At 35.2% G+C, this 27018-nt stretch overlaps 1 protein-coding gene across 1 annotated transcript in view; it reads left to right on the top strand.

The window, feature by feature from the left end:
* The window catches only part of LOC150077886 (uncharacterized), a 46713-nt gene extending 39741 nt beyond the window's left edge, over positions 1–6972 (top strand). Inside the window, exon 5 of the mRNA XM_090384393.1 lies at positions 6878–6972. Coding sequence (XP_090240519.1) covers positions 6878–6972 — 95 coding nt within the window. The remainder of the gene's footprint in view (positions 1–6877) is intronic.
* Positions 6973–27018: the final 20046 nt, after the last annotated feature.

A 27018-nucleotide genomic window follows, 5' to 3' on the forward strand; every position in this document is an offset into this window, starting at 1 on the left:
TCATACATATATGCAAGATTTTCATGTGTTGTGAAACCTGGATAAGATAACATGTTTGTGTACCATATATGGATGTGATGTTTCAATTCCAAGTGTGGGAAATGCAGTGTAATCAGACATTTGCAAATATGTAAGCATAATAACAATGTGCAATGAATAGAAAGGAATGAAAAATTCATACACACTGAAAGTTTATTTACATTGTTTATCATAAAACATAATCTTCCTTTGAGTTGTGCTAATCATGCAAGTTCATTGTCATAAATGTTTTCCACAAGTGAAATAGTAAAAAAAAAATGTGAAGTAGAAGAGTGAGAATAGCAGTTAATGAAATAGCACATACAGGGAAAGAAAAGGTGGTGAAGGCTCTAAAATTGTGCCATTTGCGATTATTAATAGCAGTAATCAAAGTGATTCCAAGTTATATCCCATTATGGTGACTATTCCTAATTAAAAAAAAAAATGCGAGTTTGATATTCAATGATCAATGTGCGTGTGTGTATGCATTGGCTGTTTTTGTATAAATGTTTAAGTGGGCTGGTAGAACAGTTTCAATGTCTGACCTCTAAAGAAGAGGTTAGAAGTGTTTATAAAATCTATATGAACACTTTTCAGATTTATCAAAATTGTAAAGTACAAGCAGTGACACCTGGCACTTATCCAAATCTAGTTCATAATTGTAAAGCAGTTTTGAAAAAAGACAAACAAGTGAACTCCTTAAGAAAAAGAACCTTACACTTCTTGTGAAAGCATTTTTACCAAGCATGCTTATAATCAGACATTGGATAATATATACTAAAGAATATTCAATAAAATATGAACCTAAATGTTATCATATGCAATAAATTGGATATGAAAACAATTATGATAACATGAAATTTTTACATTTTTTTTTGTCAGCAGTTTATCACAATGAATTGGATTACAGTTTATTTGCATTTAGTATTTAAAAGTTGTAATACCATTAGTATTTAAAGTAGTAGTAGATTTGGTATTTAAAAGTAAGAGTTAATGAAAATTTTTAGAATAAGAATAATTTTAAAATATGCACATGAAATAACCTTTGTTATGGTAAACCAATGGTTACTATCCTTTTTGTTGCTTGAGTCACGCCTTAATTTAAAAGACCATATTTGTATTACACCTAAAGAGTGATCATTGAACTTAATGGAGTTTAAAGTATAGGATTTCAGAGGTATTTTAATGCAGTAGTCGAAATAAAATAAAAATTATTGCACATTACCTGTATTCAGTTTGATCATGGAGAGATATTCCTCTCTCTTAAGACTGAATGTTGAGAACTCTGCATCAAAAGAAGCTCAGCATCAAACTTAGAAGATAAATACTCTCACCTGTGGTGTTGCCTAAGTTGCTAATATCTTTTGTAACTTTTCAGCAGTTGCTTGAAAATTTTAAATTCCTCTGTACATGTAAAAAATTTAAAAATCAACAAAAAAAAAATCAAAAATTCTTAAATTTTTTTAATGCCATATATTTTCAATCTTTTCTGAACACAACTATGAAAAATCCATGCTCTATATTAAAAACATACATTTTTAATTAATTTTCGAAAATTAAAATTCCCTTTAGACCATATTAAGCCACAGCTTGTCAGTAATGGGAGCACTTACTGCATGAAACATGAAGTTCACGCATAAACACATAAGCCACGCATAAAGTCTGATTTCAGATTATGCATCAGCACCATGAAACCTGAGATTGTTACCAACTGGGGGAAAGTGTGTACCAGTAAATCGAACTTACTATCAGTAACTCTTCATGACACATTTTAATCAACGTGTGCATGTAATTAGGTTTAACTTAATCATGAATTTTTCCTAATTGTGCTATTGACAGATATTTCTGGAATTTTCTGTGGAGATTTCAAAGAAAGCATTTGCAATAACAGGTATTAGGAGTTTCAGCTATGTGGATGTAGTAGGTGAAGCAGAAATTTCTGAAATAATGCTGGGATTGAATCGACCTCATGCAACTGACACAGGGTTAAATTATATAACTAACATCACCTGAATAGGTAAATTTACTACCGTTGTCTCTGATTGGAATATAAATATTGATATTATTTCAAACATTGAAATACCTTGCAATCCTGTAAAACTGCTGCATAGAGCAAATATGGCCAGGTCCCCAGAGGTTAAAAGTAAACATAAAAGTTTTTACTTTTTTAAAATGGAAGTGTTTTATTTCCATTTAAAAACCATAAACCTAAACTAAAACTGAGTAACCAGTGCTTCATTTTTTTGGGGGAAAACACAATGAAATCAAAATAAAAGCAAAGCACACCTTAAGGCTGTGGCACACCAAAGTGTTGTGACACACAGGTTGAGAGCCACTGCTGAAAACAGTATATTTTTCAATGTGATCTATTGTAAACCTGTGGCATTTTTTGTTCAGAATCATTTTAAAAGTAGAGGACAATCTTTCCACATTGATGGAGGTGACTGAGCTAAATGTAAAAATATGAGCCTTCGAAGCCTCTACTTGAAATGAATTCCAGAAAAAAAAAAAGTTCCACATAAATGCTCCATTCACTTTTCAGATTTATAAACAAAGGCATATTGAGGGATATATCCCCCACCCAAAAAGATATTTTTTCTAGTTATCATTTGAAATGCAAGCTTTTTTCATTAACAAAGTCATTTAGTTCCTTTAAAATATGAATTCTGGGGGAATGAATTCTTTAAAATATGAATTTATAAAACATCAAATTTATTTCTTGTCTCTCTAAGGATGGCTGAATTTTCTAAATAAAGAAAGAAATCTCCACCTCTGCACTCAGAGAATTTCCCATATCTCAATTTTGGTTATAGAATTAGGTAACCAAGCAAAATGAGCCTTGACAAACAGCAGATTTTTTCTAACCAAAGAATTGGAAAGAAATTCATTGCCAGTAGTGGCAGCATCTTCAGTATCCAAAGCATGAACAGCTTTTTTTGTAGAGACAATAGTTTCTGGTCAGGGTTTTTTTATGGAGTCAAAAAAATAAAAGTTCCTTTATTTTATTCTCCGTGCATTGTTGGGGTTTAGCATTGGCTAAACCCCAACAATGCTTGGACTGCATTAGCTTACTTTCTTACTTCTTTTATTCATATATTCTAAATGGTGATAATCAATTTTATTATACAGAATTATGGGCTAGTGCCATTGCAGTAACATTATGTGCACTAGATCATAATGTAATATATAGTATCCTATGTCAGATTTTATGTATTAGTATTAGCGAGGCACCTCCATAGCCAGGTGGGCAGGAGTAGCAGTGCGTAGCACACGCTTCTTGATTAGACCAGGGTTTGAGCCCGTGACCACCAAATACGGAGGATGTGGAAAGGTCAGGAAATGACCACCAAATGACTAACATGTATGATTAATACCCGTATTTTAAATAACTTATACCTGTCTTTGCCTCGTGCCAGTTTACTTGGTCAATACTGACTGGAGAATCCCCGGAGCAATATGGCCTTAGTTGCTAATGCTCCTAAAAACCAAATAACAAACAGTATTGGCGAAGATAAGTGAATAACTAATAGACATACATTGTTAAATTTATGCAGTACACAAATAAATTTATGTTAGATAGTTGAAGAATATATATATATATATTTTTTTTATTATAGCTTAAGTAAAATAGGTACGTGCTATTTAATAGTATATTATGTTAGATATGATGGTGGTGGCTGAAAATATAAAACCGATTCTATATAAATATAAGAACATATGTATTTTAACAAGCTGCCCAAAATATACCCGTAGATCAAAACACCAAGTAACTCTATAATAGCCGATACCGGCCCCCGTGGCCAAACCTAGTAAAGAATAATCATTAGTAAAACAAAGTAATAATAATATAATACCAAATGTTAATTATAGGATTGTTTTAATATGTGATTAATTATTATTAATCACATATTAAAACATATATGCTAACATGTATGATTAATACCAGTATTTTAAATAACTTATACCTACCTTTGCCTCGTGCCGGTTTACTTTGTCGATACTGACTGGAGAATCATACTACGATGTTTATTTAACTTTTAATATGAGCTATTACACCACAAATAATAATAAGATACTACATCGGTCGCGTAGGATAAATTGTACCGTGGATACCACTGGGGCTCAGGGTGGTCCGATAAGTAACCTTACTAGCCTTACAGCATCTAATGCTCTAGGCCCACTGGAGGACTGCTGTGTTAATGATATTGCATCTACGGATATATCTATCTATACTAATACAGTAAACAGTTTTGCAACCTATGGCACGCAACCAGCCACTAATGCAGCAACAAGTATAACACCGATACTGAGCAAGCCACATATGAAAAACATAATAATAATTACTTAAAATTCAATACTTGTAATAACATATGTTATTACAAGTATTGAATATTGAACAAGTATCAAACCTGCCCATCTATGAACACTAAACATTACACTAACAATGTTGAAGCACCCATCTTTTGCCATGCTAGTGGTATTGTATACCTTATTACTTGCAATGAATGTGAGGCCAAATATATCGGTCAGACAGGAGGGGAGCTGCACATTAGAATAAATGTACACAGATCACATATTAAAAACTTTGTCAACTTAAAAGACATAGCACTACAACACTTCCAGGTGCACAGCTTCAATAATATCACTATCACTATTTTAGAAATAGAGCACAATAATAGCACCAGGTTAGAATTAGAAAATATTAGCATATTAAAATATAAAACACTCTATCCATATGGACTCAATAGCAAATTCAATGGACATTGTTATACTAATAAAATAACAGACACTTGCATCTATAACCTTTTTCACATGGTTAAAAGACCTATACCTAAATTTAAAAAAGTAAAAATTACCTCTAATAAAACTATTAATACCTGTAAAGTAACCCACACTAATAATACTTTAGGTAGATTTACAGACGTGTTAAAATCATGGGATGAACCTATTATACAAGTCAAACAAATACACGATATTATCTTTGGATTAAAACATAGTAAACTTAGAGCTTTAGCCAAAATCAACTTAACTTATAGCCATAATAACATACACTTAAACCACCTACTTAAGGATATTTTTAAATATAGATTAAGTAATAAAACTATAATTTCGAATGAATATATTAATATTAAATTTAGCAATATAGTATTGGATCATATATTTATTAATAAATTCATCAATAAATACAAACATGAATTACCTATTAACAATTTGAATATTTATACAAGATTCAGCTATAATAAACCTATAGGACTTATAGTCTGCAATTATAAACAAGTTGCCTGTAACTTAGATAAGAGTGATGTTCAGGCAGAATGTTTTTGCCATTTGCCTCAATATCAAACTTATTGTGGATAAACATCATAAACCTATTATTACAGGGGACCTTAGTATTATCACTGACCCTGAATTATGTGAATTGCTATCCTATGGATTTAAATATAGATCTAACACTATCTGTAATACTAATAAGATGAATAAACAAATACATTTAGACCTTATGCAATTTTGCTTAAAAATAACCATTAGAAGCATTCCACAAGTGGATAACACTTGCGTACCAAGCTATTTATAAACAGATACGTATTATACACAAAACTAAACTACCTACTAAGATCTTTGATTTGTTCAAAATTAAGCAACAATTAAAAAAGTTGCAAGCTAAATTTATTATAACTACTATAGACAAAGCTGCCAACAACTACAGCCTTATATGTAAAAAATTTTGTACATCAACATTACTAAAAGAACTGAATAACAGTACTACTTACAAATTGGTAGCCATTAATCGTAACACTATTATAAAGAAACTACTGGCTATGCAAAAAAAGTTAAAATTAATAAACCCTAATACCAATTTTCCATATATATATATATATTGCATACCTAAATTCCATAAATCACCTATATGTTTTACATTTATCGCTTCCTGTAGGAATAGCTACTCTAAGATTCCGCATAAAAAACTGGTAGACCTACTAAGCATTATTTTTAACAAAATAGACAATTCTAGAATTATTCTCAACAATAGCTCTATTTTAGAATATTTAAATGCCAATAATCATATCATAGAGCATATTAACATGTAAGACTTTAAAAATCTGTTTACCAGCATTCCACACAATAGTTTAAAAATGTGTTTAGTAACTATTACACAGAATATAATAATATATTACCTTGCTTACAACATTACTGGGACGACTTAATAAATCTATGCATTTCCAACAGCTACATTTATAATGGAAGCAATATATATAAGCAACATATAGGTATTGCTATGGGTGCGTGCAGTTCATGCCTGGTCGCTAACCTTTATCTTCATCACTTTGAATAAAACTTTAATAAGGACCTAATTATGTATAGATATGTTGATGATTTAATTGTGTTTAATAATCCAAACTTTTTCACCGAAGTGGTTAACCATTACCCTCCCGAATTAGAAATAGAGGGTACTAATAAACATAATACAAAATAGCAACATATTTGGACATAGACATACAAGTACAAGATAACATAATATATATACAAAAGTTTATGACAAACGTAATGAACTCGGATTTAAATCCATAGACCTAACAAGCTGGTATTCAAATATCTCCAAACAGATTCACAAAAATTTAATAGTTTCACAATGTATTAGAAGGATTAAGATATGCAACAATGCTGATAATATAATAAACACACTCATCGATTTCAGACATAAGTTGATTGACAACGGATTTCCAGAACGTTTTATAACTAGAAATCTACATATAGCTATTTTGATAGCAATTAATAAATGTCATAATCATCTTAACTAGCATTACATTATATCTAAAGTTTTGCAGTATTAATAATATAGACCATACACTCTTTATAGGTATTCCTGTAATGACTGTATTATTGGCATTTACAGAGCATTTACATAGTAGGCACTACCTTAGGAGCAAGACAGATATCGCTTACGCTCATTGAAAAAGTGGTACCTATATTTGCTTCTAGGGTAGGAATTAATTTCTTGGCTTCTCTCTTTTGCTCCTGAGAACCTTATATCTATCGTCCTTTTCTACGGTAATCCTCTAAATATAATACATAATATTTGTTAGTTCTACACGATTAACTATAAATCTAGAGGGCACGCACTCTATTTGGTTTATTTTATTTAATTTATTTGGTTTATTTTGTTAACTAAATTTACATGTCAGAACTGCGAGGGCGCTGGCATCAACTATCATTGGAGATATAATAACATGTGCTCTACCATGTGGTCTTTCCTATATTTCTTTTCTTTGTGGTAAGATGTTTGCTATCTCCTAATCATTATTTATTTCATGTTGTAAACAGATTTATTGAATATAATGGGCCTTTATACCACTGTTTATAGTTTGTAGGAATTAGCCATTCCACTGTTCGCTATTTGTCTATGTTATGCCTTATAATATTAAACCTATATATTTCAGTATTATTCTTATGATATACCAGGATCCCTTTCTATAAGGGACAGGAAGTTATGCTCCTGGTATTATCCTACGTACTTTTGCATTAACGCTTTTTCTTTACTATTAACTATAGACTATTGAATCCTATTTTTCTTACCTCATGAACTATTAGAGCAATTCGAGGGGGATTGAGGTACTACTACTATACTTAAACCTTACTTCCGTTCTCCTTATTTTAGCGATAGCTTCTTTTGTACCTATTTATATGAAAATTATAGATTGATATTGGTTCTCTTTTTCTCTTCATTCTAAATAATTGCTTCTTCAAGTTTTCTATATATGTGTTTTAGCTATCGGTTGGGCTAAATGTCATCCTGCTTGTTAACAACTAAATTACTTCCTAACTATTTATCTACTTAACCACAACTTTTAATATTACATATTTGACCATGTTATACAGGCAGATGACAACAGAAACAGATATCTCTGTTAATTATGAGTGGGATATATTGAGAGGGTTAGCCCTCGATCAAGTCCCTTTTAATATATCCTATTACCTATAATTAACATTTGGTATTATATTATTATTACTTTGTTTTACTAATGATTATTCTTTACTAGGTTTGGCCACGGGGGCCGGTATCGGCTATTATAGAGTTACTTGATGTTTTGATCTATGGGTATATTTGGGCAGCTTGTTAAAATACATATGTTTTTTATATTTATATAGAATCGGTTTTATATTTTCGGCCACCACCATCATATCTAACATAATATACTATTAAATATCACGTACCTATTTTACTTAAGCTATAATAAAAAAATATATTACGACGGATGTAATGTACTATCTAAAATAGATGGCATTAATCCGATCTGGATTATATTGCATAAGATATTTATAAATTGTTCCTATTATATATATATATATATATATTATTTAAGATGTTAGTTATAATGTTAGAGTCTAATGGTGTAATTATAATCAAAATTTAGCAGGTTATAGTGTAAACTGAGGGGGAAAAAAAAACCCATATGATATAATGGCCCAAGAAACATAAAAACTTATGTAAGCGCCTACGGCAACCTGGAAAAAAAAATATATATGCAATATAACCTAAGGAAAACCTTACATATCAAAATTATATTATAAATAAAATAATATTATGTTAATTATAGGTATAAAGATACATTGAAAGGGACTTTTTCGAGGGCTAACCCTCTCAATGTATCAACCATAATTAATGAGCTATCCGTTTCTGTTGTCATCGTCCAGCATAACTGTGTCCAAAGGATAGTTAGTGATAGCAATTCCAAAAAAAAGTAATGTAGTATTAGATAACAAAACCAAAATATTACAGTTAACTAAAATTAATATATCCCAATTTAGTAGTTAGCTGGCTAGATGACTGTTAGCCCGACGGATAGCTAATTTACAAAAATCATAATACATAGCATAATGTAGAATTATATAGAAAGAGCTCCATCCATTGTTAAACATATATGTGGTATATTATATATCGTATATGTAGCATTAGTAGCATATGCAAATAGTAACAAGAATAGTAGCATAAGCTAAAGAAGGCGAACGGAAGCAGAGTAAATATAGATATAGTACCTCAATCTCTCTCGAATTACTCTAATAGTTCATGAGGTATGAAAAGTAGGGTTATTACAGCAAAAGGTAAAAAGAATAGAAAATACGAAGCATAATGTTACTTAGGATAAAACCGGGAGTGTAACTTCCTGTCCCTTATAGTAAGGGATCCTGGTTATTAGATATAAGAAGAAGAGTCAATAAGTATAAGATAAAATAAGTATAAGATAAATTTATATATATAAAATGCTTACCACTGCAAAGGAAATGTAATAAAGACGGAATAATTCCGCACGTGTAGCATATATGCGTACCTAACCGATCGAAGCACCCTCTAGGAACTGTAGTTAATGTCACTAAATAGACAAAATTAATTCTAAAACCTATAGCGCCCTCTGCAATTTTGTATATAAATATGGAACTACTATATGGTAATGTCAACAAATAGATAGCTCTAGGAGACACTGTAGAGGATAATAGAATTAGTTCCTCCTACCCATAGAGTAAATATAGGTACGAATTTTTCAATTAGTGTAAGCTATATATATCTTACTCCATGGGCAGTGCCTACTATGTACATATATACATGTCCAACAAAAGATACCTATGCCAATAGTAACTTCAATGAAATACACCTACATATTCTATGCAGTATAAGTGCGGCTCAAGACTTTATCCATAATAAGATGTGGGTTAAGGTTATTTTGCCTTTTGTTAATTGCTATCAAAATAGCTTTATGTAAGTATCGTGCAATAATATGGTGTTGGAACCCATTTTTTATTAACTTAGATCTGAAATCTATAAGCGTATCTATAATGTAATCTACCTTGTTACATATGCATGTTCTTCTGATACCTTGTGCGACTATGATATTTCTATGAATCCATTTGGAGATGTTAGAGTTCCAATTGGTGAGGTCTATGGAATTAAATTGAAATTCTTTACGTTTGTCATACAGTTTGGTGTATATAGCATTATTAACTATGCATATGTCTAGGTCTAGGAAGGTAGCTGATTTGGAACTGTTTGTGTTAGTACATTCTAATATTAATTCAGGCGGGTAGTGTTTAATGGCTTCTGTGAGGAAGTTAGGCTTGTTAATAACAATCAAATCATATATATATCTGTATAGAATAATGTCCTGTTTAAAGTTATTTTCAAAATGGTGAAGGTATAAGTTAGCGACTAGACAAGAGCTACAGGCTCCCATAGCAATGCCTATGTGTTGTCTATATATGTTACTGTCATTGACAGGTGGTAGATGACTCTCATCAACCGGTGCAATACCACCACTTTGCTTATTGGAGGCTTGAAGTGGTGAAACCCATGTTTCGTCTCTAGAGCAAAGTTTCCGGCATCCCACTGCCATACTTCTCCTTCAACCCATGCATGGTACTAAGTACTATAGGTTTTGATACCTTTCGTGTTTGGGGTTTTCATAAAAAAAAAAAAAAAAAAATATATGTAGTTGTTGAAAATGCAAAGGTTAATGAGGTCGTCCCAGTAGTATTTCTGACATGGTAATATATTTTTATATTTGTTGTAATAATCACTAAACACGGTTTTTAGGCTATGAGGGATACTGGTAAACAGGTTATTAAAGTCATACGTATTAATATATTCTATAGTATTATTGTCTTTATTAGTATTTAGGTAATTTAATATTGGGCTATTATTTGAGTATAATATTAGAATTATCTATATTGTCGAAAATAATTTTAAGTAGGTGGACAAGTTTATGATGCAGAATCTTGGCGGAGCTGTCTCTACATGAAGTGATAAATCTAAAACCGGTAGGTGTTTTATGAAATTTAGGTTTTTTTTTTTTTTATGAAAACCCCAAACACGAAAGGTATCAAAACCTATATTACTTAGTACCGTGCATGGGTTGAAGGAGAAGTATGGGGGGAGGGGGATGCCGGAAACTTTGCTCTAGAGACTAACCATGGGTTTCACAACTTCAAGTCTCCAATAAGCAAAGTGGTGGTATTTCACCATTTGATGAAAGTCATCTACCACCTACAATCATGCAGTATATGTATGGATACATAGTGTTATGGTTAGTTAACTTTAACTTTTTATGCAAGGCCAGTATTTTCTTAGTAATGGAGTTGTGTTTGTTGGTTACTAATTTGTATGTGGGACTATTGTTTAGTTCATTTAATAATATGTAGTGTAAAATTTTTTACATATTATGCTGTAATTATTAGAGGCTTTGTCAATGGTAGTAATAATAAACCTCTTTTGTATCTTTTTAAGATTCTGTTTAATATTGGTTAGATTGAAAACCTTAGTTGGTGGTAATTTATTGTATATTAACCTTATCTGTTTTTCGATAGCCTGGTATGTAAGTGTAAGCCAAATGTGGAAAGCTTCTAAAGGTATGTTGTGTTTGTATGATAGTTTTAAGCAGAACTGCATTAGATCTAAGTTGTTTGATAATCGTTTTGGTATTGATATTAGTTTTTGGTCGAAATTTAAAACCAAATGAAAGAATTTCACACAGATCAGGGTAGTCTGTAATATTCAGATCTCCGGTGATGATATGTTTATGGTTCTTGTCCACATAGGCCTGATATTGAGGTAGATTGCAATAGCATTCAGCCTCAATATCACTATTAACTAGGTTGCTAGCAGTTTTCTTGTAATTACAGACTGTAAGTCCAAACGGTTTATTATAGTTGAATCTGGTGTAAATGTGTGCATTTGTAATAGGCAATTCATGTTTGTATATATTGATAATCTTATCTAACCATATATGATCCAATAGTGCGTTGCTGAATTTAATATTAATGTATTCATTTGTAACCATAGTTTTATTATTCAACATAAATTTAAAAATATCCTTAAGTAGGTGGTTGAGGTGTATATTATTATGCTTATAGGTAGAGTTGATTATGGCAAGTGCTCTGAGTTTGCAATGTTTCAACCCAAAGGTAAAATCGTGAATCTGCTTGATATGTATAATAGGTTTATCCCAATTAATTAACATATCAGTAAAATCACATGTTATCTTACCTGTGCGAGTTATTTTATTATTATTGGTTTTTATTACTCTGTTAGCTTTAGTTATAGGTCTTTTACTATTTGAAATAGGTTATATATGCAAGTATCATGTATATTATTGTTGGTATAGCAATGTCCATTAAATTTATTATCGAGACCGTAAGGATAGAGAGTTTTATATTTTAATATATTGATATTTTCTATTTCTAGCCTAGTACTGTGGTTGTTTTCTATAGCTAATATAGTGATCGTGGTATTATTAAAGCAGTGAACTTGAAAGTGCTGTAATTCAATGTCTTTAATGTTTACAAAATTTTTAATGTGTGATCTATGTACATTTATTCTAATCTGCAATTCCCCTCCTGTTTGCCCAATGTATTTAGCTTCACATTTATTGCAATTAATGAGGTAAACCACCCCACTGGTATGGCAAAATACTGGAGCATCTAAGTTATTAGTGTGATGTTTGCTGCTCATGGATGGACAGGTTAGACATAGCGGGTTATTGCAAATATTGAATTTTAAATGGCTGTTATTAAGCTTATTATAAGAGTCTAGCTCAGTAATTTCGGGAGTAGTAATGGCAACTGCTATAGGATTGCAACATTGGCACAGCATATATCCTGCTGGACAGCAGCATTGGAGCCGTATGGCTAGTAGAACAACTTGTCGGATCACCCTGAGCCCCAGTGAATTCTGCGGTACAATTTATCCTATGCGACCGACGTAGTATTTTATTATTCTTAGTTGTGTAATAACTCATATTGATAGTAAAACAACATATAAATATATGTATATATATAAAAATCCTCCAGCAACCATCAAGACAACCCACACACTGCCAATGCAAGCTGAGTAGTTAAACCTACCAGCTGTAATAATAATAATACTAAAGTGTTTTAGTATATATATGTACGTTACTATGTAGGAAGATTCCTGGTAGACGAGTCACAGCACAGGCAATCCCCTTAGTATTTCCAAAGTATGTAAAATGCATAAATGAATATAATCAATATACCAAATTTAATAAATATACCAAATTTAATTTAATAAATAAAACCAGCACAGATCCGATTAATGCCATCTTATAAGATTAAACATTACATCCGTCTGTATATTATTTAAGATGTTACTAACATCTTATTTATTTATTAAATTAATAAATAAGTTTATTAATTTAATTTTTTAGGTTTTATTTATTAAATTAAATTAAATTTGGTATATTTATTATATTTAGTTTATTGATTATATTCATTTATGCATTTTACATACTTTGGACACACACACACTGGTGGTCAAAGAAAATGCATCACCTAGGAATTTCACATTTCTAACTCTTTTTCGTGATGGTATGTTACATTAATGACTAGCATCACAAATAAAATATAAACAAAAGATATTTATTAATAATTAAGGCAAAGCTAAGTAATATTTGACAGGTGCTCTCAGAATATTCCAAAATGAGCATTTGCAACTTTTATACAACAGTTTTGGTAAACACGACAATTATGGCTGAAATGTTATCAGAAGCCCTCAATTTGCTTCAGTTTATCATTTTAAATGAAAAACAAAATGAAAAGTTCACCAGGTGCAAACTAATATTTAGCTAAACCACCTCTGGCCCTGATGACAGCAGCACACTGCCAAGGCATTGACAAGATAAATTTCTGAAGATAATCAACTGATAATTCGTGGTTCCAAACACGAATTATGGCTTCCTGAAGTTCACGAAGGGTCTTTGGTTTCTTTCTGGCAACTGCAGATTCCACATGATGCCAACAGTTCTCTATAGGATTCAGGCCCAGGCTGTTTCCTGGCCAGCTAAGAGTTGTAATGGACCGTTTTTCCAACTATTTTTTTACCTGTAACAAATGTAAACACATTACTGTCAAACCTCTAATGCAGAAATGAAGCTAAAGTAACTACAGAAGTGCCTGCTTACACTTTTCGCCTGATGACAAGTAGCAGAGTAGCCCTGAAACATGCAGTTACTTGGCAGGTCGAAATGGTCTCTAATGGTTGGCAGCAATTTGCCTTCCGGTATAGCCAGGTATCCATTGGCATTTACGGAACCTTTTATAAACTGCAAATGACCTATTCTGCAATACGAAATGCACCCCCATAACGTTTAACTGGTAATGAATTTCACTGTAGACACCATACAGTCTGGATGGTATTTTTCACCACGTCTACAGCAAATCATTTCTCTCCCATGAGAGTCATGCAGGCTGAATTTCTTCTCATCCGAGAAAATAACTTGACTTCCACTGCTCAGGGATCCATTTGACATGCTCTTTACACCAAATTAATTGGGCCTTTTTCATTTTTTGTGTGAGGAGGGGCTTCTTAGGAAGACTGGCTACAAGTCCATTTTTGAAGAGGCATCTTCCGACTGTTACTGCACTTGCTACCACTCCTGTATGTTCTTCCCATTCTCTTTTCAGCTCAGACGAAGAAGCTTTACGGTTTTTAAGGCACAAGCGCTTAAAAATGCGGTCCTGTTTTGGCATAGAGACTCGTTTGCATCTGGTTCCTTTTTTCCTATCAGCAGAACCAGTATTCTTGAGTTTGGAAAGAAATCTACTCACTGTCGACTGATTACAAGACACTCTGAGCAATATGATGGGAAGAACATCCTTCCACATGTAAAGCAACCATAGCACTCTTTCTTTGCAAACCATGCACAGACCTTGGTTTTCGTGGCGTCAACTGCACATAACTTGCCATCTTGACATAAGCGAGAAATGACTGCAATTCTTGCATAGTGTGCTTATATAGCTGAAAGTAACAGTTGATGCAATATTACATCACCTAATCGGGTCGATCTTATCTGATCGACAGATAATAATGATTACTGGTAAACAGATAATAATGATTACTGGTGATAACAGCCTTCGCTGTATTAAATAAATTTATGAAAAAGAAAATGCACATCTACTTTTTTTCCATATTTTATTTATATGATATTGGAACATCTGGAAACAAATAACAAATTTTGTTGTTTAAATACTGAATGAAATATGAAATCATATACTGAATTTGAAACACTAAATGCTGTTTAAATTGGGCAGTTTTCTTTGCATAATATGGCCATTTAAGTTATCTGTGTTACTTGAATTTATTGTAGGTGCAATAATGCTCTTACAATAAATTCAAATATGCCTTCCCTTTTGGAGTTGTAGTGTTCTTGATGAACAGTAGTATTAATTGTTGTGTAGTGATGAGTTCCCTAACCCTCAGATTGTTAGTAAATGCAAGTTTAAAATTTATTTCACCATAAATAAACACTTTCACTTCATCAGCTACATTTATAAGTAGCTGCAGTTAACGAAAACTTTAGCCCTTTAACTTCAGTAGTCCACGAGCACCTGCATGATAGGTTGAATGATGAAGGTTATAATTAATTTTGAGTTTTTGACATGCATTGAGAATTCTGTGACAGATCTCCTTGGTTCAGATCTGTCCAAAATTTTTATAAAATTAGTATCACAGAAATTGATACTGCTATTTCTGGTGCAAGGGCTACTTACGTCATGTTGTGCCTTATCACAGAAATGTAGTATTTTGGTTTTACTTTGCATTGAATGTATTTTCAATTCATAAATTTGTACTGTATTTGTGTATCAGGAGCACTATTTATTTTGGAAATGCATATATCTTAAGTATGGAAAAAGATTTCATCACTAACATATGATAATGTTAATAAAATACAGCCAGTTCTCCTATAACGCATTACATGTGTTCCTAAAAATCTTCGCATTATGGTATTTCGTGCATTAAAAACAATGGGGCTTATGGGAAAAATAGGGATGGGGCAGAGTACTCAAAATAAAATGTTCAGTCTGGTAAGTAAAACGCTAAAAAAAAAAGTTAGAAACCCAATAAAATTGCAAACACAGGTTTAAACATCTTAAATTTTTAATAAATAAATATTACAGTAAATATAGCACTGTAATATATACATACTGATTGATATTTCTGTTCACTGACTTTTTTTTTGGATTGGAAAATATAAAACAGTAAATGGAAAAAGCCTATGTTCTCAGGATTCATAATGACAATGAGGTTCACTTTTACTGAGAAAATATGGGAAACAGGTTTATTAAAATCCTTTTAACAGGAAACCCATAAGATAAGTAAAAATCATTCCCACTCCAGTTCTGCAGATGAGAAGCATGCTGAGATCACTAGAATAAAGGCATATCTGGCTAAGTGCAGTTACCCTACTGGTGCATTAGATAAATGCAACCTACAAACTCATGACTGAACGGTAAACCCCAGGTACACGCGCAATGATGACCCCCACCTCGACCGCCTTTATCCCATATTACCCAAATCTGTCACAACAAATCTCAAAGGTCTTACGGAGTTATGGGATTAAGTGCCTGCAGCTTCCAGGCAGGAAATTGTGGTCCCTTGTATCGAGGGTAAAGATACCGATTTTCCCCACTCTTGTGGAGTGGTTTGTTGTACTGCATTTCCTGCTGTGACTGCACTGGCTGCTACATTGGTGAATCTGGAAGAAGGCTCAAAGATCGAGTCTCCAAGCACGAGAGAGCTGTGGACATGTTTTTGTAAAGGGTGGCTCCTTGAACGTCAGTTCATCTCCGCCTCGTATCTCTGTGAAGAACAATATCACTACAAATGGGCCAGATATGTGTGTTACGGAGGTTTGTGTGTGTTCTGTTGTTCTGTTCTGGCCATTGGCTACCCAGAAGTCAGTCACCTGGACAGATGATTCTAGGCACTCGTCCACACTACAGGAAGGTGGGCGAGTTCCAGTAGTGCTCGTGATGTTTCAATTCGAGACTAACCCACCTGATGTTGGCAAAAGGTGGGCCAGATTCCGCTGGGGCCCCACTCTAGAGGGAAAGGGGGGGAAAGGAGGGATTCCCACAGCGTATTAAAAAAAAAAAGTTCCCGTGGTGTATTAAGAGAAAAAAAAAAAAGAGGAGCGAGAAAAAGATTTTCTTCCTCCACCCCACCCTTTTATTTTAATATGCCACGAATTGAAAAAAAAAAAAAATTGATTTATTCATCTACAGCAAAATCTATTGTTTTATAAACTGGTGAGGACACAGCCAGACAGTTCATCATAAATGTCAAATTGAATGTCAAGTTGGGTTCGGGCCAGAGGCGTGAATAACTGCTGTCATCTGAGACTGTACAATTCTTCTCATAATAGCTTCTTTTGCAAAAGGCTGCAGCATTTGGTAATTATCAGCATCCTGCACCAACACTGACTCGTGACCAGTGGAAAGATTAGGCACTATTTCTCTAAGCCTGGCCCCAGAATCCATATAGTTTGGGCATGAATTCAATACATGTTGCCAGTCTTCAACCTCTCCACACTGACATAGATCTGTTGTTGACAACCTAAATTTATATAATTTCATGTTCATCGAACCGTTACCAGTCAGCAAGTATGAAGTAAACATATCCATACTGAACCAGACATTCATCTTCTTGTTCATCAATGTGTAGGCCTTGGGGAAGAATTTTCTCTTAACACAGCCAACTGATGAAGTGTCCCATCTAGATTGCCAAAGGGTTATTAGTTTATTCCAAATTCTTTTACATTCATGTTTGACATTAAAGTCTAAATTAATTGTGATTCCAAAGAGTTCTGAGGGAATTTTACCTTTTAGTCTGTAGGTCAATCCTCTGTAGATCACGTGTAAGTTGAGAGGCAGAAAATCTGCCAGGACCTGAAGTGTGGCCATTGAGACTGTGCGGCAGGCTTTCAGAACACTTAGTAACATTATTTTCTGAAGTGTCATCAATTTAGCTTTGAACTTTACAATTTTGACCCTATGGAACCATGTGCCTGCAGCATAGGCCACCACAGGGACAAACACAATTGTATAGTAGAGCCTCAAAGATCTAGAGAGGCCCACTCATTTCGAGAAACTCTAACTGCAGCATTGGCAAAGCATTTAAATTTTGACCAAGGCTTGTAAAATGTACCCCAAAATTCAATTTATGGTATTCAATAATAACACCCAACAATTTAGTTTCCGTGACTGTAGGGATTTGAACATTGCCAATTTTACACGTAGGTGGATGCCAGATGTCAAGTTTACCCCCAAGCACCATGATCTTGGTCTTGGAAGGACTTATCTTCAATTTCTTTTCATGGGTCCAAATCTGTAGGTCTTCTAGGACTATTCTAGCTTTTGCTTCCAAGGCAGATCTTGAGTTGCCGCTAAGGAGTATTAGCATTAGTAGAGGCATATGATGCAAGAAAGCAAGCTTATGCAGCATCAGTCAAAAAAAAAAAAAAAAATATCCTTCACCCCTCCGTTCGTTCGAAATACCTGTCCAGCTGTCCAGACACCATGAGCTACTCTTGTAGACCGTCTGCACTGCTCAGAAAACTTCATATCTGCCTGCACAATTACCCCCAGGTCCTTTTCATTCTCTACCACTGTCAGTGTGGTACCACAGAGTTGATACATTATTCTGAGATTACTGCTTCCCATATGTAGTACTTTTCATTTGTCAATGTTAAACTTCATTTGCCACCTGTCTGCCCATCTGCTCAACTTTTCTAGATCCTGTTGCAGCAGGGTACTGTCATTAACACCCTGCCAACCTTTGTATCGTTTGCAAACTTGGACATTAAGCCTGATATACCATCATCAATATCATTTATAAATACAGAAACAACAATGGACCCAACACTGAACCCCGAGGGACTCCACTAATAACATTAGTCCACAAAGAGCAGTGTCCATTGATTACCACTCTGTCTTCTCCCACTCAACCATCCCTTTATCCATAGCAGCAATTTGCCTCCAATGTCACACTGCTCCAGTTTGTACAGCAATCTTCCATGTGCAACAGTATCAAAGGCTTTTCTAAGATCCAAATATATGATATCGAAATTATTCTTTGCATCCAATTCCTTTGTGACTACATCATAGTATCCAATCAAATTAGTCAGACAAGACTTTCCCTTAACAAACCCATGCTGTGTCCGAGCTATAACTGAACTCTTGTCTAGATGATCCTGAAACTTCTTTAACCAGTGCCTCCATTAATTTCCCTGGAACAGAAGTTAAACTAATAGGTCTGTAATTACCTGTCTCTCTCTCTTTGATCCTCTTTTTGTGGATTGGGGTCACATTTGCACATCTCCTGTCCTCCCCTGAGTCCAGGAAAGCTCTCATAATTATATCTAAGGGTTTACTTACTTCATTTGCTGCCTCCTTTAATATAACTGGATAGATTCCATCCACCCCTTTGCCTTTATTGTGTTTATCTTCAACAATTTCTCCTCCACTTTACTCTCAGTTATTACAAGATTATCTAGCTTACCGTCAGAGTTGAATAGAACTCTGGCATTCTCCTCCCTGAATAACTCCTCATGTGTGAATGTAGATGCAAAATATTCATTTAGTTTGTTAGCTACCTGAGCATAATCATCAACAGTTGAACCATTGATATCAAGTGGAACAATCTGATTCATCCCCTTCCTTCTAGAGTTTACATAAGTAAAGAACTCTTTGCTGTTTTTCTTTGTATCCTTTGCCAAGGATTTCTCATAACCTGCCTTCGCCTGCCTAACCTCCTTTGTAACTTGGTTACAGATCAACTTATATCTATCATAGGCTTCTGTGTCACATGTTAATTTATATGTACCCCCATGCATTTTTCTTCTCTGTCACATGTCTAATTAGTTCGTCTGACATCCATTTAGGCCTAAATCTTGAACAATATTTCTTTGTTGGTATGAAAAGCCTAGTAGCTTCCAAGATTAACTCTTTGAATGCTTCCCATTTTGAATTTGCTGTTGGTAACATCATGAGTTGGTTCCACTGTATAGAATTTAAATACTGTCTCAGACCACCGTGGTCACTTTTACGAAAGCAAAAACCCTTCCCTTTACCCTTGATGGTAGTTACCTCTTTGAGTAAATCCCACTTCAGCACACTGTGATCACTGCCACCTAGTGGTTCCTTTATCTGCAGATTCTTGATGCATGAAGAATCATTGCTGATAATCAGATCAAGAGTATTACTCCCTCTAGTTGCCTCCCAAACATGCTGATGTAGAAAACAATCATCCAATAAATCCACAAAAGCCTTGTTAGTGTGTAAGTGACCAACCCACATATTCCAATCAGTATCCGGGAAATTAAGATCCCCCATTATAAGACACTCTAATTTACTGGCCCACTGTATTTTTCTGCACAATTGCTAATTATACTCATCAGATTCATTAGGCCTATAACACGCACCTACTCTCAGTTTTTCTTTCCCAGTGCTTATGTCACACCAAACAGACTCAACATTGCATTGTCCACCAACATCAATTGGATGCACTTACTTAGATTTTGTGTTTCTTAACTAATAGCTAACCCCTCCTCCCTTCCTGTCCCGTCTATCCGTTCTGTACACATTGTACTCCCCACATTCCAGTTCTGCACTGCTTATGTCTGTGTGACATAAGCAGTGCAGAACTGCTTAAAAAATGTCAAATGTGTGAGAGCTATATTTCCCATGTACCATAGTTGTACTGGTCAGAGACACACTGTTGTCCTTCACTGTATTCACAAGATAACAGGTGATATAGTAAGCCAATGTAAACTTGTATGTATTGTTGCACAGCTTACTACGTTCAGCTTAGTGCGGGTTTTCCCGTTCACCTGGTGTTACTCGCAGATGAAATTACATATGGGCCAACATGAAAATTACGTTATACTTGCATTGTTCCCTAATATATCAGTCATGTTGGAGCAAATTTGCTTTGCTAAAATGCGTGTTATAGCAGAACTGACTGATTCATAATGTTAATTGCTTATCAACTGTTTAACATTGTCAATTACATGAAATCTAATATGATCATATTAAGCACAGTGGTTTTCAAACTGTGCACCCTAGCACTCTGGTGTACCAAGAGCTTCAAGTGTATTGTGAGATTAGGAAAAACTCCATTAAGTTCAGTAGCAGTTACTGTTTAGGTTGTATCACAAATATAGGATATTTTAACTACAAGGGTGGCTCAAGTGACAGAAATTTGGGAAACACTGCATTAAGTGGAAAAAATGCCACAAAGGCTGTATTTGTTTCATTTAATGCAGTGTTTCCCTAAATTTTCTACATGTTATTGTAAAAGCAGGTTTGTGGTTCTAGCTGGCTTGTGATTATATATATTTTTATCAAGATAAGTTCAAATTTAAGGAACATTTAGAACTGTTTATCAGGATCCCTTCACATCATTGTTAAGGCAAAATGACAATTTAAAAATATTGATATAGTTTTCAAACTTTTAGGTTTTAAAGATTCGGTATTGGATACATTTCCCCAACGTAAGTAGTTTCTTTTTTTTTTCTTCCCCTTTTTTTGTTATCATTTTGATCAAAATTTTCACATTTTTAAATTTCACAAGGCATTGCAGGTGCTAGTAAATAGATTATAAATGCAAATAAATTTGCTTAGAATTAAAAAAAATAATAAATTATTTGGAAGGAAACCCTTTTCTGTCTGTTAACTACGGTGTTTTACTTCAGAATTTAAAACTGCATTAGTATACTAATTGGGTAGTATCACACTGAAGGTAGTGGAGAATGAAAAAGACTTAGGGGTAATTGTACAATGTGGCATGAAGTTCTCTGAGTAGTGCAGACAAGCACTGCCCAGAGAACTTTATTTTGGGCTTGTGTAGATTGTAACATATTTCATGCAATGCCACTGTCAGTAACATACAACATTCCAAGTTCTTTGCTCTTATTGTAAAATTTGCTCATTCCTGGGCCCCCATGCATCAACATTTCCATATATAAGTATTGTACTTGTATAAATGGAGGGCATAGGCTACTTTACCCCTGGTCCCACACCTCTGCAGACAACTGCTGACATTTTTTGCAAAAATGTCAGCAGTTGAACTTCAGCTCTTATTGAATATGATACAGCCAAAAATAAACAAGAAAGACATAAATGTGAGAATCCATATATAGCAGAATGAGATTAGCACTGACATTCAGATTTCTAGCAATAGGCAGCATATACTTCAGCTTGATATACTTCTTAACTGATTATTTAAAATATCAGGAAATATACATTGTGCTGCCACTTTATTAGGTATACCTACCTAGTAGTGTGTTGAGCCTCCTTTAGCCTTAAAAACAGCCTGAATTCGTCTAGGCATGGATTGAACAAGATGCTGAAAATGTTGTGCAGGAATGGAGTACCATGCAGACATGAGTGTCACACAGTTCCTTGAGATTCGACGGAGGTGTAGGCCTGCAGCGAACAGCCCTTTCCAGCTCACCCCAAAAATTTTCAATAGGATTGAGATTCGCAGGCTGATCGGCCCATTGATGCACTTGGTCAGCAACAATGTTTAGGTACGATGTAGCATTCAGACGTGAATCTATGGGTATCAATGGACCCAATATGTGCTAAGAAAACATTCCCGACACCATAGCACTGCCCTCACCACCTTGCACAGTAGTCGTCGGACATGACAGGGCCATGGATTCATGATGTTTTTGCCAAATTCTGAGCCTTCCATCAACATGATGCACCAGGAACTTTGACTTGTCAGACCAAGCAACTGTTTTCCAATCCTCTGTAGTCCAGTGCTGGTGTTGCTATGCCCACAGGAAGCATGCTCTCTTCATTGATAACAGGTACGCGATGTGGCTGTCTGCTGTTGTAGCCCATTTGTGACAAAGTGTGACTAGTGGTCCATTGCGATATTTTGTTCTGCACACCAAGGTTGTATTCTGACATGATGTGCAAAATTGTGGCCCATCTGTTTGCTTGCACAATTCTAGCCATCCTCCTCCTGACCTCTCATCAACAAGCGATTTTCTTCCACAGAAGTGCCTTTGAGAGGATGTTTTTTGTTCATTGAAACATTCTCTATACACCATTGAAACTGTGTGCATGAAAAGTTCAGGAGGACTGCCATTTCAGAGATGCTTTGTCCAGCACGTCTTGCACCTACTACCATGCCACATTCAAAGTCTGTTAGATCACATCTTTTTCCTATTCTTGCTACGCTTAACTGATACTAGAAAGGTTGTTCTGTTGCATTTATATCTACAACTGTGGTCATGTGACTTGCAATATTGTGGGACAAACCATTTGTGTGCACAACAGCGGTGTACCTAATAAAGTGGCAGCACAGTGCATATAGTAAGAGTAATAGAGGCATGTAATGCAAGAAAGCAAGCGTTATGAGCTTATGTGGCATCAGCCAAAAAAAAAAAATAATAAATAAATTTCACACAACCATTTCCTCTAAACATTTGTTCAGTTCCTCCTTGAATTTATTTAATCTATCGACTTCCACAATGACAGATGAGAGTTTGTTTCAGCAATTAACCACCTGCTGGCTAAAGGCAAATTTCCACACAATCTATTCTCCAACTCTCTTTCCTCAATTTGAATTTATGCCACATCAGGTTCGTAATCTGATCAAATGGATGAATCCCATCAGAATTCAACGTGCTCAACCATTCAAGGCCTTATACACCTCAGTCAGATCACCTCGCAGTGCCTAATCTCCAGCTGCTGCAATTTGCACGTTTTGGCCTTTCTTGACCCCTTCGTTCCCCTCAGCAGTCTTGTTGCCCTTCTCTATACATGCCCAAGCAACTCTACATCCTTCCTAAAATGAAGCCTCCAGAACTGTATGCAGTACTCAAGGCATGGCCTGACCATTGCCTTATATAAAGGGATAAATACCTCCTTTTTCCTACTAGCAAAAGTCCTGTATATCATTGACAATACCCCATGACCTTCTCTGGCAGCCAGTCTGCATTACTCAGAAAACTTCATATCTGACCACACAATTACTCCCAGATCTTTTTCATTTTCTACCATCCTAAGTGTAGCACACGGTACGTTCCTCTGAGGTTACCCATATGCAATACTTTGCATTTATCAATGTTAATACTTCAGTTGCCACTTCTCAGCCCATCTGCACAAATTTTCTACATCCCGTTGCAATAGCACACTGCCATTACTGTCATTAACAACCCTGCCAACCTTTGCATCATCTGCAAACTTTGACACTAAGCCTGATTGTTTTTGTTATTTGGTTTTTAGGAGCATTAGCAACTAAAACCATATTTCTCCAGGGATATGAGGTGGTCATTCCCTGACCTTTCCGCATCCTCTGTATTTGGTGATCACGGGCTCAAACCCTGGTCTAATCAAGAAGCATGTGCTACACACTGATGCTCCTGCCCACCTGGCTACGAAGATGCCCTTACCCTGATATACCTTCATCAATATCATTGATAAATATACAAAACAACAGTGGGCTCAACACCAAACCCTGGGGGACTCCACTAATAACATTAATTCATGAAGAGCAGTGTCCATTACCACTCTGTCTTCTCCCACTCAACCAACCTTTTATCCATTGTAGCAACTTACCCTTAATACCACACTGCTCCAATTTGTACAGTAATCTTCCATGTACAACAGTGTCAGTGAGATCAAAATTATTTTTGACATACAGTTCATTTGTATGATTGATGACTTTTGAGGTTATGACGAACATCGTGGCGAGATCCAATATTCCTTACATTTCGAGGGTACAGCTCTAAAACGGTGTTTGCAGGCCGGCCGCTAGTTAGTACACCGGACCGAACATATTGGTAACTCTCTAGGAGGCTTCCGGATCAGCTAGTGTATAATCTTGTTACCTCTACTCTGCCAGATAGTGACTGGAGGGAGTCTGAGTAGTGTGTATGCGGGGAGCATTGTTGAGGCCACGTTATGTCAAGGATCTGGGTATATTCTTACCTTATGTACGCCATATCCAAAAATTTCATTACTTCAAAGAGCATGTCCCACCCACTTTTTCTTACTATTGAATACATCATGAATTGTCAAACTAATAGAGCAAGCTTATCTGCGAAAAGATCTAAACCTCCCAAGCACTTCCTAATTCATTTCACAAATATACGTGGTCTCTATTCTAACCTGAATGATGTCCATTTCCACTTGCAGCCTGCCAAACCCATGTACTTTTTCTGACAGAATCTCAGTTATCGGTTGATTCAACTACTGCTCATCTCAGATGCCCAAATTATTCGTTGAATGATTCCTTTCGCCTCAAAGGTGGTACTTGTGCATATGTCCTTTCTGATATTCTCTGTCAGAGACTTGGCAATTTGGAATCTTCTCTGGCTTAAAATCTCTCTACCTCATTGCATCAAATTCATCTGTTGTCTCTACCATTCTCCCAATTTCACTAATCACTTGGAGCTCTTTGATGTCCTCTTTGCAACTTGACTTTCTCCAGTCCAACTTTCCTAACAGTGAGGTAATTTTCCTTGGTGATTTTAACGTTCACAACTCCAGCTGGCTTCCATTTTCTAGTCACACCGACCCAGCTGGTCGAGATGCTGAGGCTTTTGCAATTACTAATGACCTTGCACAGATTATTCATTTACCTGCAAGAATACTGGATAATTCTAATCATACAGCCAATATGCTTGATCTTTTTCTCACAAACAACCCTTCTAATCACAACTTTGTGATTATCTCTTCTCCAATGGAACCTTTATCTCATGGCTATTCCCAACCTCGTGTTGTTTGGCATTACAAGAATGCAAAATGGGATGACCTGCGAGACTTCTTTTCTTCTTTTCCTTGGTCAGATTACTGTTTCAAAACTTCTGATGTCAACGTTTGCTCAGATCGTGTCAGTGAAATTATTCTTGTAGGAATGGAATCCTTTATCCCACACTCCACTTTAAAATCTTGTCCTTTAACTAAACCTTGGTTTTCCAATAAATATGCTAAGGCTGTTCAAGAGAAGAATGTTGCATATCGTAATTGGCTTGTTTCTAATTCTCCAGTTTCATTTTATGACTACACCAAAGCTCGCAACAATTGTAAAGCAGTTATTAATCAGTCCAAACTAGAGTTTGAACAGGCTAAGAGTAGAAAACTTGCTTCTTGCCCTAATGGTAGCCGAGCATTCTGATCTCTTGCCAAAGCTATTGGCCGCAACTTTTGCCCATCTCTGCTCCCACCTCTGTCCAAACCAGATGGTTCTGTTGCCATTTCAGCCAAGGATAAAGCTGACCTGCTAGCATCCCATTTTTCTTCCAACTCATGTATTAATGATCTTGGTAAAACTCCTCCCAACATGCTCCATTCAATGCCTCATCTGGTTTTCCGTCAAAAGGATGTCAGAAGGATGTTGACTAATCTTGATGCTAAGAAAGCTCCAGGTCCCGATGGTATTTCTCCACTTGTTCTCAAAACCTGTGCTCCTGAACTTACTCCTATTCTTTGCCGCCTTTTTTCACTTTCTTATTCCAAAGGTGTTTTTCCTTCTGCTTGGAAATTTGCTCATATCCAGCCAGTTCTTAAAAAAGGGTGACAAATCCCTCCCATCCAATTATCGTCCCATTGCAATTACTTCTACTCTTTCTAAAGTAATGGAGAAGTCAATTAGCTGCCAACTCTTAAACTACCTAGAAACCTTCCGTCTGATCAACGATCGCCAGTATGGATTCCGTCAGTGTCGATCCACTGGTGATATTCTTGCTTATGTTACCCATTTATGGACTAATTCAATGGAAAGTTTCGGTGAAACACAAGTAGTTGCTCTTGACATCTCAAAGGCTTTCGATCGTGTTTGGCATAAAGGTCTTCTAAACAAGCTTCCATCTTATGGTTTGCCAACTGTTTTTAATAATTGGTTATCCAGTTTTCCTTGTGATCGCTCACTGAGGGTGATGGTAGATGGCTCTCTGTCTTCTAACTTCTCCACTAATGCTGGTGTCCCCCCAAGGTTCAGTTCTTTCCCCCACTCTTTTCCTCTTGTATATTAATGACCTTCTTCCATTGACTGGAAATCCTATCCATAGTTTTGCCGATGATAGCACATTGCATTCCACTTTCCATTTTGAGAAACCTTGTCCTGCTCAATCAGCTTCAATTTCTCGAAAATCTGCTACCAATTCCTTAAATGCCGATCTTCAGGTAATTCTCCAGTGG

This window comes from Mastigoproctus giganteus, chromosome 11 (assembly GCF_048544385.1).
Source record: "Mastigoproctus giganteus isolate SK-2022 chromosome 11, ASM4854438v1, whole genome shotgun sequence".
Lineage (NCBI taxonomy): Eukaryota > Metazoa > Arthropoda > Arachnida > Uropygi > Thelyphonidae > Mastigoproctus > Mastigoproctus giganteus.